Source organism: Pempheris klunzingeri, chromosome 17 (genome assembly GCF_042242105.1).
Source record: "Pempheris klunzingeri isolate RE-2024b chromosome 17, fPemKlu1.hap1, whole genome shotgun sequence".
Taxonomy (NCBI): Eukaryota; Metazoa; Chordata; class Actinopteri; order Acropomatiformes; family Pempheridae; genus Pempheris; species Pempheris klunzingeri.
In genome coordinates, this window is record NC_092028.1 from 9,699,468 (window position 1) to 9,713,399 (window position 13,932).

General features: G+C 45.0%; 1 protein-coding gene across 1 annotated transcript; it reads left to right on the forward strand.

Moving 5' to 3' along the window:
- The first annotated feature begins 11,227 nt into the window (after positions 1 to 11,227).
- Positions 11,228 to 13,023, forward strand: junbb (JunB proto-oncogene, AP-1 transcription factor subunit b). The gene has a single exon (XM_070847953.1). The coding sequence runs from the start codon at positions 11,549 to 11,551 to the stop codon at positions 12,533 to 12,535; it is 987 nt and encodes a 328-aa protein (XP_070704054.1). The 5' UTR covers positions 11,228 to 11,548; the 3' UTR covers positions 12,536 to 13,023.
- Positions 13,024 to 13,932: the final 909 nt, after the last annotated feature.

Below are 13,932 nucleotides of genomic sequence, written 5' to 3' on the forward strand. Positions count from 1 at the left end.
GGGTGGGGGGGTAGGCAGAAAATAGGGGAGAAGGGGCACCTGCTGGTTCCACATGGCTTTGAACGACCCAGTTTAAGTGGCTGCACTCACGCATGCATCAGGCTGAAGCGCTGCCCCTGCTGTGAGCAAATGTGGTTGCAAGCACATGGTGCCTCTGATCAAGGCTATTGGCAAGGTGGTTTGTGTTATCTGAAGGGCAGAACAGTGATTTTGGGCTGTTTTTTATTTCTTATTTTGAGGGAGTTGATGCACAGGTGCATGTTGTAAAAAAGGATAGTCAAGGGTGAAATGGGGATAGAGGTAGCAGAAAGAGGGAGGCACACAGAGAGGTTCAGGAAGGAAGAAAACAAGTAAAGCAAACGAGAAAGGAGAGCAGACATAGAATGTTGTAAAAATTCTTACCGTCTAAACTAACTGTGTAAGGCAACTAAGGTTAGTGAAAAATCATGGTATTGGCAAATAGATTATGGTTAAAGTATAAGATGAGGCATCTAAAACACTTGGTTAAACCTGCAATAACATATTATTTGGTCTCTTGTGGGCTGCTGCAGCTAGCCAAAGGTTGTCTTTTTATATATCCAGCAGCTATGCAACAACATTAATCCATCCATCCATTACCTTCGGTTTACCCGGGGTTGGGTTGTGGTGGCAACAGGTCACGCAGGGCACTCCAGACATCCTTCTCCTGAGCAACACTCCTGGGGCATCCCAAGGTGTCCCCAGGCCAGATGAGATCTATAATCCCTCCAGCCAGTTCTGCGTCTGCCCCGGGGTCTCCTCCTTGTGAGACGTGCCCAGTAAAGGCACCCCGGAAGCATCCTGACCAGATGCCCGAACTGCCTCAACTGGCTCCTTTCAATGCGAAGGATCAGCGGATCTACTCCGAGCCCCTCCCGGGTGTGTGAGCTCCTCGTCCTATCTCTAAGGCTGAGCTGCACGGAGGGAACTCATTTCGACCGCTCGTATCTGCGATCTCGTTCTTTCGGTCATTACCCATTACATAGTGACCTATGTTCATGAGCTTTGGGAGTGTTGGAATGTAGATAACCTGCATTAATGCTGATGCTGCACCAATCCGTCTGTCTCCATTTCATCCTCACTCGTTTTGCAGCAACATCATTCATTTAGAGTCATACGTCATATGCCACCTGGTTTTTTAGTGTTTCTCATCATGCTTGTCTCATTTTATGAATTATTGAATTGTCAATGAGGATTTGGGTGTTTATTATTCTGGGTGTTTACGATGGTTAAACACACCTGTCATCATGGAGCTTGCCAGCCCATTACAGGACATGATGTATAAATATGGGTGTTTTAAGCATGTTGACCAGATGAAAATCCAAGCAGGAGGAAATGTTGTCAGTAATGAAAACTTTTTTTTGGAGTTAGTGTGCAGGCATTACCTCTTTTTCATTGATGCTGTCTACTGATAGCCTTGCACCTATGTGATGTGCGTATAATCAAAATGAATCGATGATATAAATATTTAATCAAGACTGTAGACTGTTACTACCCTCTGAGCTGCACTGAGATAAGTATTTCCTTCATCTCTTATTATTTCTACAGTATGCGTATATACAGTATGTGTAAGTGTATGTACAGTGTGTGTGTATGTCAAGAGAGGAGCTGATGTGTGCGTGTGTGTGTGTGTGTGTTTCTGAGCCACTCAGCGGAGAGAAACATCTGTGTGTGGATCCACCTGCATGCAATCATCGACACACAACATCCGCGCTTATCTGTCAGTACGCACAAAGAAGCCAATCCACTTATCCAATACCACACTTAAATCCCCCAAATTACTTTTCCATTTCAATTCCAAACAGCCATACACATGCCCATATATATTCAGGATCCGATGTCAAGAGTGTTTGTGAGTCACAGATTTTGAATGCTCATGGTCTTGGCAGAGGTGACAGCCAGATAACATCAAATGAAAGTTGACGCATGCACATGTACACAGTTGGAAAAGTCCTCTATGTGAGTAACTGCAAAGGCTGAGCTGAGAAGTCGGTTATCGGGTGCTTGTGGTGGGATAAAGACGAAGCCAACCGATTGCGCAGATGCTGGGCAAGTCTGCAATTAAAGTTTCTTCTACATCTCACACCGAAACTTGTTTTCCTCGTTAGTGACACTGGGTGGAACAGCATTTCAAATAGATGAACGGAGATACTCTCAAACAGTCACTTGCACCACACTGTCGTCTCAGAACGTCAATGTGATGAGAGTACAACTCTTGTTATTACTCACAGCAGAGGAGAAAGTTGACATCTCCCTACAGCTGCTGTGTTACACGGGGCTCTCTTCAGACTTAGATGCAAGAGTACCGCACGCTTGTAAAATGATAAATAAAATGAGAGGAACTTGGATGTAAGTGCATAGAGAGACCCAGAAATAGAATAGAGAAGAATCTGATCTTTCCTCCCCATGAAACAGTCATTTTTCACTCTTTCATATGTGAAAAAATGTGTATCTATGAGTGAGTGTTGGAGTAAGTGAGAGAAGTGAAAAACATCCACAGCAGCACATACACCAACAGTGTGTGTGTGTGTGTGTGTGTGTGTGTGTGTGTTGTGCAGGTTGTGGGGCAGCTATGTGTGCATATGCAGTGTGAGGAGAGTGCTGGGGGGAGACCACCTACACTTCCACCTGCTCTGCCTTTTAGAGGGGCCTCTTCAATCACAAGGCTGGGGTCATTATGGATGCGAGCCTTTAGCCGCCAGGCATTGTTTAGCTATTTTTGTCCTCGCGCTTTACAGTGAAACATCGAGCAAAAGCCCCATTAAAGCCTGCGCTTCAAAACACGACCAGGCATGACAGGAAACATCAGGTCCTGCACATCAGACTCTCCTCTTTTCTCATGTGGAAAATAAAATCCTGAATAGCGCTTTAGCGCTGAATAGCGAGGCAACATCTGAACCATATGTTCCTTGAAGCTCTTCCAATATAGAGGTTAAAATGCATGGAGCTCTGCAAAAATGCGGCATAACAAAGTTGTCTTTATTACGGAGGTAGATGTGATAATAAACGAGGACACCTCTGACTTTGCCCAGACTGACACGGTGATGAGTAATGACAGCGAACTGTTTGACAGGCACTGTGAAGATGACTAAGTCCAAACTTTCAGAGTGAGATATGAAGGGGGAAGATGTTGTTTGTTCTTGACTTCAGGGAAAACTATTTGAAGGCTTCTCATCCTACATAAGTTTTTTTTATTTTTTTTTTATCCTTTGTTTTGGTCCACTTAAAATCAACCAGGCTATGTTACTTGAGAGAATTTAATTTTTGCAAGTTGAAAGGTGAAACAAATGTATTACACTTTATTGTAGGAATAGTTGGATGATTGAGAAATTGTGTATATTAGTTTGTCTGCTGAGATTAGTAAAAGAGGATGGATGCCACGTTCATGTCTATATGCTAAAGAGAAAGCTAGTTAGCAGTTGGTTAGCTTAGCTTAGTTTAGCGTAAAGACTGGAAATAGTAGGAAAAGCACACAAATACACCTACCAGCACCAAAAACAGCTTAATACTAAACAAGCCATATCTTTATCAACTTTATCAATCTTTTAATTGGTACAAACACCACAGTGTAAAAATGACTTATTTGGTTTTTGCATGGGATTATGCGACAGGTTAGCTGTTTCCCTCTGTGTCCATTTAAGCTAAGCTAACTGACAGCTAGCTGTAGCTTCATATTTAGCGTAAGAGTTTTATCAATCTTCTCACCTAACTCTCGGCAATAAATAATATTTCCCTAAAAGTAAAGCTGTTCTATTCTATGTATCAAATCAAGAAGATTCAGTGTTTCGTCTAGTTGTGACGGCCTTCAAACTTTGCCAGATACCAGTTTGAAAAGCTTGTAAACAAGTCTGGCGTGCAAACATTAAACAGTGATTTGTGACCAAACAAGACTCTTAAATTACCCGTAGAGAGTCTATATTTGGAGCAGAGCTTCCTAAATGCACTGCTTAAGGTAAACTACATTAAATGTGAGGTAATTAGCGTGCCACATAACAGGCCACAAACTGCCTAATTGTGCTGCCTGTGGTTGTCTCTGCTTGCCTCCACCCATCAAAAGCTGCAGACTGCTTTTAATACTACCCTCGCCATCTATTCTGCAAGAGGTCATCGTCCGAGCGCAGAACACACAAACAGTAATCGTCAGCTGAGGCGAGATACAACAACATGTCTGATGGTGGGCAGCGCTGAGGCATGGGGCACTGTGGGGTGTGTGTGTGTGTTTGTTCGGGTTCAAGCTGCGCACAAGGTGGTGCACCAGCAAAAGTGCATTTACATGTGTGAGTAAGAGTGTGACTGTGAGCGAGAGTGGAGCGCAGTGTCTGTGTTTGTGTGAGTGGATGAAATATGTGGGTGTTTGTGGGGGAGTTGGATGATTTTTACAGGCGCTGATTCACTCGAGGGCGTCCGTGTCCAGGCTTGTTTAAGACGTGCCGAGTCCCAGGCGTCGGGAATGGCGCTCAGTTACAGGATCAGGATCGAGGCTCCCTGAGGCTTAACAGGAGTTGCCGACGCAGACAAAGTCAGAAAATCTGTGGTCTTTTATGTTGACAGAAAAACTTGTGTGCATGTGAGTGTTTGCCCCCAGAAAGTGCTGGCGCTGCACCTTTTCCCTGAACTATTCCTAACCTGACAAAATCCCTCTGGATTTCCATCACCAGACACAAATAGAGTAAAAGCACATGTGTGTTATATGACTGATTGTGTTGCTGTTTGTTTATCTTACTTTATGAGTGTGTGTGTGACTTAAATCTTACTCATTATGCTGTCACTGACTTGAACTCTGCCCGTCTTCATATCTTTGTCGAACAGTGACGTCATTCTGATCAAGGTCATGACCTTCCCATCATCCATCTCCCCCCTGAAGGGATTCCCTTGCCTTACCTATAGTATGACATGCTTATGTCTGGCTCTGCATAGTTTCCGCTGTATTTGTTTGGACTCTGACTCGGAGGGAAACCAGGAAGTGGACCAGACACTGAGGATGAGACTCAACACAGATGAGAACAACTGCTGACAGGCAAAGAGGAAAGGGGAGTTTTGCAGAGTGTACGAGATTGTTTACATGCACAGATTTCCGATAAAGAAGATTTTATTGGTTATCAAAGAAATGTGGGCTGTAACGAAAGCCAGAATAATGGAGCAGCTGCTTTTAAATCTGCCAAAGTGGTAAATAACTGCTTGGGTTGATTTATATCATACTAAAAAGCCTTCATCGTGAGCTCCACAGAGGCTGACATGGCAAATGAGGCATTTTGTTTTAATAAAAGCCAAAGCCATGTTTTGACCATGTGGCAGCAGATAAAGAAGCAAAAGGAAACACACACATAGCCAAGTGGCTGCGGCTGTGTGACTGAGCCAAACCATAACTGAGAAGACCCACTCAAAGGAAATCTCAAAGTAGCTTGGCAGACGGCGAATGCAGTGGGATCAGATGTGTGTAGACTTTGGTGCAGAAGAGGAATTCATGTTGTATTTCATTCGCCACTTCAAGACTGGTGCGGATAAAATGTCAGCTATCTCGGATGCCTGCTTCTATTTGTCTTCCTGAGACACAAACATGGAAGAAAGATCTGGAGCCAATTGTTCCCTCATGCCACAACGCCATTGCCCCCCCATTTCCACCTCTGTTGACCTTAATGCTCACTTGTGATACAGATTCCCTGGCTTTTAACTGAGCCCTGCATCGGGCAACATCATTAAGAGCACATTCTACATTCATCACCATCATTGCATGCTCCGTCACTACAGACTGATAACAGAGAAAGAGGGAAGAGAGGTGAAAAACAGGGTTGAACAGAGCCACAGGGTACGGCCAAACATTTTGACCTCTGGCGCTAACATCAGTGACCCACAACAGTTTTTCTAGCACTTCTCCACTCTCTGCAGAACGTGGCTGGCTGCCTGCAAGCGAGGCTGCCCCCCCCCCCCTGAAGCTCCGGTCAGCTACCTGACTCACAGCTCCTAAAGGGCAGTTTCAGGTTCACTGAGCAGTATGGACCTTCAGTTAGCAAGACCACGGACAGCACTGCGTGAGAACAAGGGGCTGGCCAAAAGGCGCCCCCTCCCGTGCTTAAATCATGAAGAAATGAGCAAGAGGTTGTGACAAGCCTGATGAACACAGAGGTTACATGTCTTCCAGGGATGTAAGAGACATATTGTCCTTTTTTGGACTCAGGAATAATCAAAGGATTTGACTTTTATGGTAAATGGAAGTTTTCTAGTGTCAGAATAGATTTCATGGAATGAAACAAAATGAACAAATTAAAAATTGCAGTGATGCACAGTATAGTGTGAAATGTGTCTTGGAATGATAGACAGGTTTTTCCCTATAGATCATTTGGATTTCACTGTGCTGCATGTCCTATGTACACTGACACGGGCATGGGCGTAGGCGCAGTCTTTTTCCCTCCAACTATCTCTGCAAATAAGATCAGCTAGATCTTTTTTTAAATAGCTTTGGCAGCGTTTTGAGTCTTTTATGTGTCCATCACTGTGTCTGATATTTATCTACTGTTAAGCCTGGCGTTGTTAGTGATTTCACTGTAGCAATTTGTCAACTTTTAAAATTGCGTCAATAGACCATATTTAAACAGTTTTTTTTTAAACAAAAGACCAAACTTCTGCAGGACAAAGAGTCTACAGCCATACTAGCAGCTCTGTGAGGCTGTACAATGTCAATGCTTCAGCAATTTTCTAAAATTAGAGAGTGGCTTTCATCATTTTGTTTTGTTTGCCATAAATACAGAAAGATCAGAAAGCCGTTAGTTTTTCAGGTATGTGGCTATAAAGCAAAGCATTTGGTAAATTACTTTTCGACTTTATGATGAATATAGAAGAAAAGCTAAGGGATCATCCTGAGGGGGACATCTAATAGTTGTTAGATATTTCAGAAAAATAAGGACTTAACTCTTTTATTATCTTATTAGTCTTTTTTTCTCAGTACAGTTGGGTCTTTCACTGCAGCACAATTTCAGTTACTCTACAGTATTAAGGCAGATTGCAGGACCTCTAAGATGCTCTTATACCGATGCAGTCATGCAGTAATAGATGCACTGATGCATGTCAGGCCTGGAATCAATCAAGCATCTACAAAGCTCATGAACTTTAAGCCTGTAAATTAGTGGCACACAAAGGGTAAATAAGATTGACACTGACAGTAACATCAGCAGGCGGAGTGTTAATAGAGCAACATCGTCTATTTGGGATTATTAGAGTGGAGCGGAGGAAAACACCATCAGGCCATCATGTGATGTTGACAAGGATGATGATGACGATGTAAACGATGATGGATCCCTCTATTTATAGACCTGGCAGAAAGTGACCACAGTTACAAAGAAGAACAGCAATGCTATGAATGAGAGGCCCCATTATGTCCAAATGAAGGAGTCAGCCAATCTGTCAAGAGGGCACTTCACAAACAAACCTCATTTGACTGAGCAAGTCCTTCTCTTTCTCAGACTCTTTTCTGCTGAGTGGGCGTTTGGAGGAGTTGTGGAGGTCAGGGGAGAGACTCTGAAGTGAGGGGTGAGCACGGGGCTTTGACCTCCGATTGGCCCCCGGCTGCCCTAGCTGCTCTGAGTCACAGGGATGGAGCCGTCGCTCCAACCAAAAGGGTCCTGCGTTGTGGAGAAGCAGACGACAAGCAGGCTGCTGCCCGGCTCTGACAAAAGGAGAGTTGTGAAGAGGTGGCGAGGAACAATGGCGCGATTTGAGAAGAGGAGGGGAGCTCAATCCCCACCATAAGTACCTTATTGTGAAAGCCTGCTTTGTGTAAGAGACAGAATCTATAGAGTGAAGAAGAAATTAAGGGGATTCTCCCATGTGTAGGAACTGGTGATATTGTGAGAGTGAGGATGGAAAAGATTTGCTTCATTCCTTTGGGTTGTGCACTAATATTGTAAAAAATCACGCACATATTGAACTATCACCTATTTATTTTGTAAAAGCCACAAAATGCCAAAAGTTAATTAAGGGAAATATACATTTTCTCAGAAGTGGAGATGTGGGAGACAATGGATGAAAATCCAGAGATAAAAATTCTTATATTTCTATCTCCTCCCTTCATGCAGATGTTCACATTGTGGTCAAAAAAATGTCTGCACTCATGAATACTCCACCCTAAGTGATATGCGTGCTTGTTCACACACACACACGCACACACTTTGCTTAATCTTACGGTAAACAGCTTCCTTCCTGCCCCAGGCCTTGCCTTTCCCTAACTCACCCAGGAACAAGAGCAGGTAACACTCAGTTGGTTTTGGCACTCGTCCATTCGATCCCGACTGTTAAAACAGAGTCTGTTGCCAAGCAGCTCGTCCTGCCCTGGAACTCTTTGAAAGTTTGCCCAAAAAATATGCATAAAAAAACATCAACACAAAATCCCGAAGCAGTTTTAGTGGGACTTTTGGAGAAAGAAAAAAGCAGAACTTGGAGGAATTTCTATACTCGAGTACACAGACCAACTCTAAATCTAAACAGACTAAACAGAGATGTGACTAATCAAGATGTGACTAAGACGTCGGCCACATTTTTTTTTGTTTTTTCGCAAAAGCTGAAACCTGATAACTGAAGTGTTGAACTGATCACCACATGTCATTGTTTAGAGCCTGATATTCACAGCACTACTGTTTATAATTAATGTGGTGATTAATAGAGATTGTTCAGAACAAAAACAATATCACATATTAATCCATAACACATCGTACATCTGTCTCAACGTTCACACATTTGTCTCTCCCACTGGTTGGGTAACATGAGCGTTTTTGACTAACATTTGGCAGGATGGCACGTTGCCACCTCACAAGTGTTCCCGTAAACACTCACCGCACTGGACCCTATACTGTTGTGCTTTGCCAAAATGTCACTGGGGCTGTGGTCAACCTCCACCGCAACACTGAATAAAACCTACACCCAAGCAGAGCGGAGCAGAGCAGCAGAAACAGGCAGCTGCACAGAGAATAGAATTTATAAGGGAGGTGGCAAAGTGGAGGCATAACACTGCCAGGAACTGTTGTTTTCCTCTGTTTATCCATACTCCCATGGATACTGACAAAAAGGCATAGAATTAAAACAGTTGCCCTGAATGCCAGAGAATTACCTGAGATGAGGCCATCATGATCAGGCGTGGAGACCCTTAAAGTGGTGATTTCAGACTTTCCATGTCATGGCAAGAAGATTTTAAACAGTGCTATTCTCCCTTTTTTTTAAAAAAAAGATGTTGAGTAACTTCTGTTCTATCAGGAGTATTCACCTAAATCTGATAACGATGTGTTGTCTTTCCAACGAGTGCATGTTGTTACAGGGTAGTTGAGACTGTTCACTGCCAAGGGGAAAGCCAGTTGAAAGCTTGGTTCAGCCCCCAGCTACAGTACCGGTTGGACACACACTGACTGACTTTCTGTGGAGAGTGGCAAAGGTTAAAAACATCAGTGGAGGGGCTGCATTTGTTTTGAAATACTCAAATATGAGGATATTCTTGTTAAATCTATTTGCTGAGAGTAATGGTGTTACCTAGACTGGTGATTCCCAAACAGGGGTAAACTTTGCCAATCAAATAATTGCTTAACTAAAAAATGGAATTTAAAAGAATACTGCTATTTTATTGCTGTAACAATATCCAGTTTGTGTTTTATAAGTAAAAGTTTTATATAACATCCAGTTCCTAATAAGAACATACTTGAAACATGACAGTATTGATGAAGGCGTCCTTGAGCCCATCTGATAGAGCTGTTTGGGATTGTCAGACAAAAAGCTTTAGGCACCACTGATCCAAACTGATCCTCTGCCTGTTTCTACATTGTATTCCTCAGTTGGATCTATTCTGGCCTGCTCTCCAGCGGACATCTGTAAAAAAAAACCCATCTTTTATTGATGTGTTTCGTCGTATACACGACATGCTGAACACAATCAGAGGTTCGTGCCTCAGGTGCAGCCAGAGGACTAAGCGTCCTACCTGACTTGTTTTGTCTGTACGTGGATATGGGATACACTGGTGGAGGCATTTGTGTTTGCGTGGGCGTTGGAAGAATTACAAACAGAAGACAAAGGTTCCCTTCTCCACGACTACAACAGGTGCACTATTCGAGAATCACATTTCCCCTCTCTGAGTGGTGTGATTTTAAAGAGCGAACCGCAGTGCAGCAAATCCAAATGAAAGGTGATTTTGGTGAAACAGGTCTTATAGATCAAAAGGCTTAATTACTGAGAATGAATCTTCCTGCTTGAGATAATTGGCTGGGTTAGGCTCATGTTGGACAGAGTTTCCCATTCAGGATCAAAGCAGGGTTATTTCGTGCAGCTTGCCCAACATCAGCAGTACCTCACAAACCTGTCAGGACACTGAAGGAGGAAGTGTTTGCTCACAGACATGGTGTTCTGCGTCAGTGGTGTGGGTCACTGGTGTACTTTGGGGCATCATTAAACACTGAGACAGCCTGTCATCTTAATAAACCAGACTTTAAAGTAAATCAGTGACTTAGATCGGGACACTTTCTAGCTCGGATTGTTTTAGTGGTGAGTTGGGACAGATGGATGCTCCCTCTCCCTCCCTGCTGTGGCAGAAAGTCCCCTGCTAACAGGCCCATGGATGGGGTTTATAGAGGAGCAGGACTGCTGCTGGAATAAGGCCCGTGTGGGCGTGGCTTCCCGGTTCTCCCTGAGAGGAACTGGTGCGTCATCATGCCCATATAAGGCCTGAGGACTTCCTCCACAGGATGGATCATAATAAACAGCACAGTATAGGTTAATATAGGCTATAATTTTACATCTAATGGATGATCAAGCTGTAGATGTGCTGACCCGCATTTGATGCAGCATTAGAATAACTCCCACAAATAATGGGTCTTTATTTTCTTGTTACAATCTAACAACACAGGCGGATACATTAAGAGCACTCGCTTGGTCTTAATAAGTAATCTCACCTTTTCGCTTATGCAACAAACGCTTATTCAATCTATAAATAAATAAGTAATAAGTAAATAACGTGGGCTCCTCTGTTTCTGACGCCGGGCTCCGCTGCCGTCCCTCCTCGGTGCGCTCTCTTGCCTACAGGCTTGTTTACAGTCGCCTCTTCCCGGCATTAGCGTCACTTGACGTCGCACCTGCTGGGCGTGGCGACGGAGCTGCTCGACCAATCACAGCGCGGCGCAGTCTTGGCAGCAAGCGTGTGTGTATGCCTATATAAAAAGGCACGTATTGACCCGTCTGAACACACCTCTACGAGCACCGACAGCAGCACGTCAACTGACAGGAGTTCCGACTTCAACTTTTCCTTCACGGAATCGCAAAGAAAACAGCAACCGGACACTGGAAAAGACTTTAAGCAGCCAACTCTGAGCTGCAACAGTTTTTGTCGGATCTTCTACTTTCACTCTTTCTCTTTTGGAGTGATTTTTAATTCGGGACACAGCTAAGAGAGACGACGTGTGCCTGAATTGATGCATGCTCTCTGCTGACTCTGACATTTGTTGATTAACAGAGACAGACTGTGTTTCTATAAGCAGCTGGTAAGCTTACTTTTCCCTACGACTTTATGTCTACAAAGATGGAACAGCCTTTTTATCATGACGACTCTTTTCTGTCCGCTTACGGCCACTCAGAGGCAGCCATGCACGACTACAAGCTGCTAAAGCAGAATATGAATTTGAACTTCCCAGAGCCATATCGCAACCTGAAATCGCAGCTGAGAGCCGAGACAGATCCGTACCAAGGGGGGCATCAAGACGTGGGGTCCCTGAAGCTCGCATCCCCAGAGCTAGAGAGGCTCATCATCCAAAACAGTAACGGTGTGATCACCACTCCCACCCCGGGACAGTACTTCTACAACCGGGGCATCACCGATGAGCAGGAGGGCTTCGCCGAGGGTTTTGTCAAAGCCCTGGACGAGCTGCACAAGATGAACCAGATGCCCCCTCCAAACGTGTCCATCGGAGCCGGTGGAGTTACGACGTGCTCGGCGGCGGCCTCTAGTGTCTTCGGCTCCACCTTGCAGGCCGAGCCTCCCATCTACACGACACTGAACGCCTACTGCCCGAACACGAGCCTCTCTTCCGCATCCAGCTACCCCACAGCCACCATCAGCTACCTGCCGCCGCACCAGCAGAGCCACCCGCAGACCTCGACGCACGGCACGCACCCGTTCCCGCACGCTCTCCCGGGCTCCGGGCTCCATCCGCAGCGGCTCGTGGCTCTGAAAGAGGAACCCCAGACCGTGCCTGACCTCCTCAGCAGCGACGGCTCGCCCCCAATGTCCCCGATCGACCTGGAGACCCAGGAGAGGATCAAGGCGGAGCGCAAGAGGCTGAGGAATCGGCTAGCCGCGACCAAATGCCGGAGGCGCAAGCTGGAGCGCATCGCCCGGCTGGAGGACAAGGTGAAAGTTCTGAAGAGCGACAACGTGGGGCTCTCCAACACCGCATCGGTGCTCCGCGATCAGGTCGCCCAGCTCAAACAGAAAGTCCTGACACATGTGAGCAGCGGCTGTCAGCTGATGCTCACAAGCAAGATGGAGGCGTTTTAAACAACAGAGACTACATAACTGACTGAAAAGTAATAACACTGGAGTCATGTTCTGCATGCGCAGCACTGGGATACCGGCTGATGTGCTGTCAGCCTTGACAGCAACGCAGGGCCGAGGGCTAAGTGTAGACAACTCTTTAGGCTATTTAGGGTGAAAAGACTGATAAAAATGGTACTTCCGGATGCTGGACATCGCTCAGAGGACCATTCAACCCTAAACACCAGGGCAGCATCCAGACTGAGCAGACACTGAGCAACACAGCGGGCACAGGCCCAGAAGTTGCGTTTACTAATGGTAGAAAATTGGGAATGATTATTGTATTTCTTTGTACTTTTTTTTGCAACTGATATTGTCATGCAATGCTGCATTTATTCTTTGTGTAAATTATTTTGTTTGTCCGGTTGATCCAGACAAACTAATGATGTCCAATGTTTACACTGTCTTTTTTATTTGTGATGTGTATTTAAGTAAAGTGTCTTAAAATGAAACCGAAATTGGATTGGAGTGTTTGATTTATATATCACTTAAGACCGTATGGTCGAACTTATACAACATACATGAACTAGTAAGTAAGTGGGGGAGGTAAGCGAGGTTTATTTCCTACCATGTTGTAACAATAATATTCGCTGTAGCTCTTAGTGAGGAACTCTTACACAAGCACATTCTGGTTTCAGTGTTTTTACGCATGGAGCGTAGCCTGCGTACGTAGGCTTTTCCAAATTACGCACAGGCGTGTCCATATACGGGCATGTTGGTGAATACTTCATCACATGGGAGGATTTCTGGGAACCCCCGCCCAGGTAACGTAAACTCGTTTCATTTCAATCCCTCCTTCTGTTGTATCGATAAGGTCTGTGAGCTTCGTGAGGGTGGTGGAATTTCCTTTCCTTATTATGCAACTTTAGTTCAACTTGCCGCACGAACGGAGCAAAGTGCAGCCTTGTTATCAGATAGCCGGATAGAAGTCGGTCTAATGACACCAGGAAGTAGATAAAAATTTCATAAATACGATGCTTGCGATCATGAAACGACCTGTGATACGACGGTTGTTATAAACTTAACCCACATTCCTAAATCCGCCCGGGTGCAATCTGTCGGTGCCACTCACACGTCAAAGTCTTGAAGACATATTTGGAGTGTCAGTGTAATTGAAAGATTGCACACGAAGGGAAGTGACAGTGGCTTCAGGAATGTCGGGGGCGACTCAAGATGCCACGCCGCTTGGCAGAGCAGTGGGCGCGAGTGGGCGTCCGGAGCGCGCGGGAGCATCTGTGTGGATGGATGGAGATGTGCGCGTTGCCAAGTATAACATTCTGGTGGGACACATCAGAGGCCAAATATTCGCGGCACCAGAGTCCCCCCACCCCCTGTGTCAGTAAGCACTTGCACTATTAACC

What these genes read in the sequence shown, in the direction of transcription:
- junbb (XM_070847953.1), top strand. Translation starts at nt 11,549, where the DNA reads ATGTCTACAAAGATGGAACAGCCTTTTTATCATGACGACTCTTTTCTG.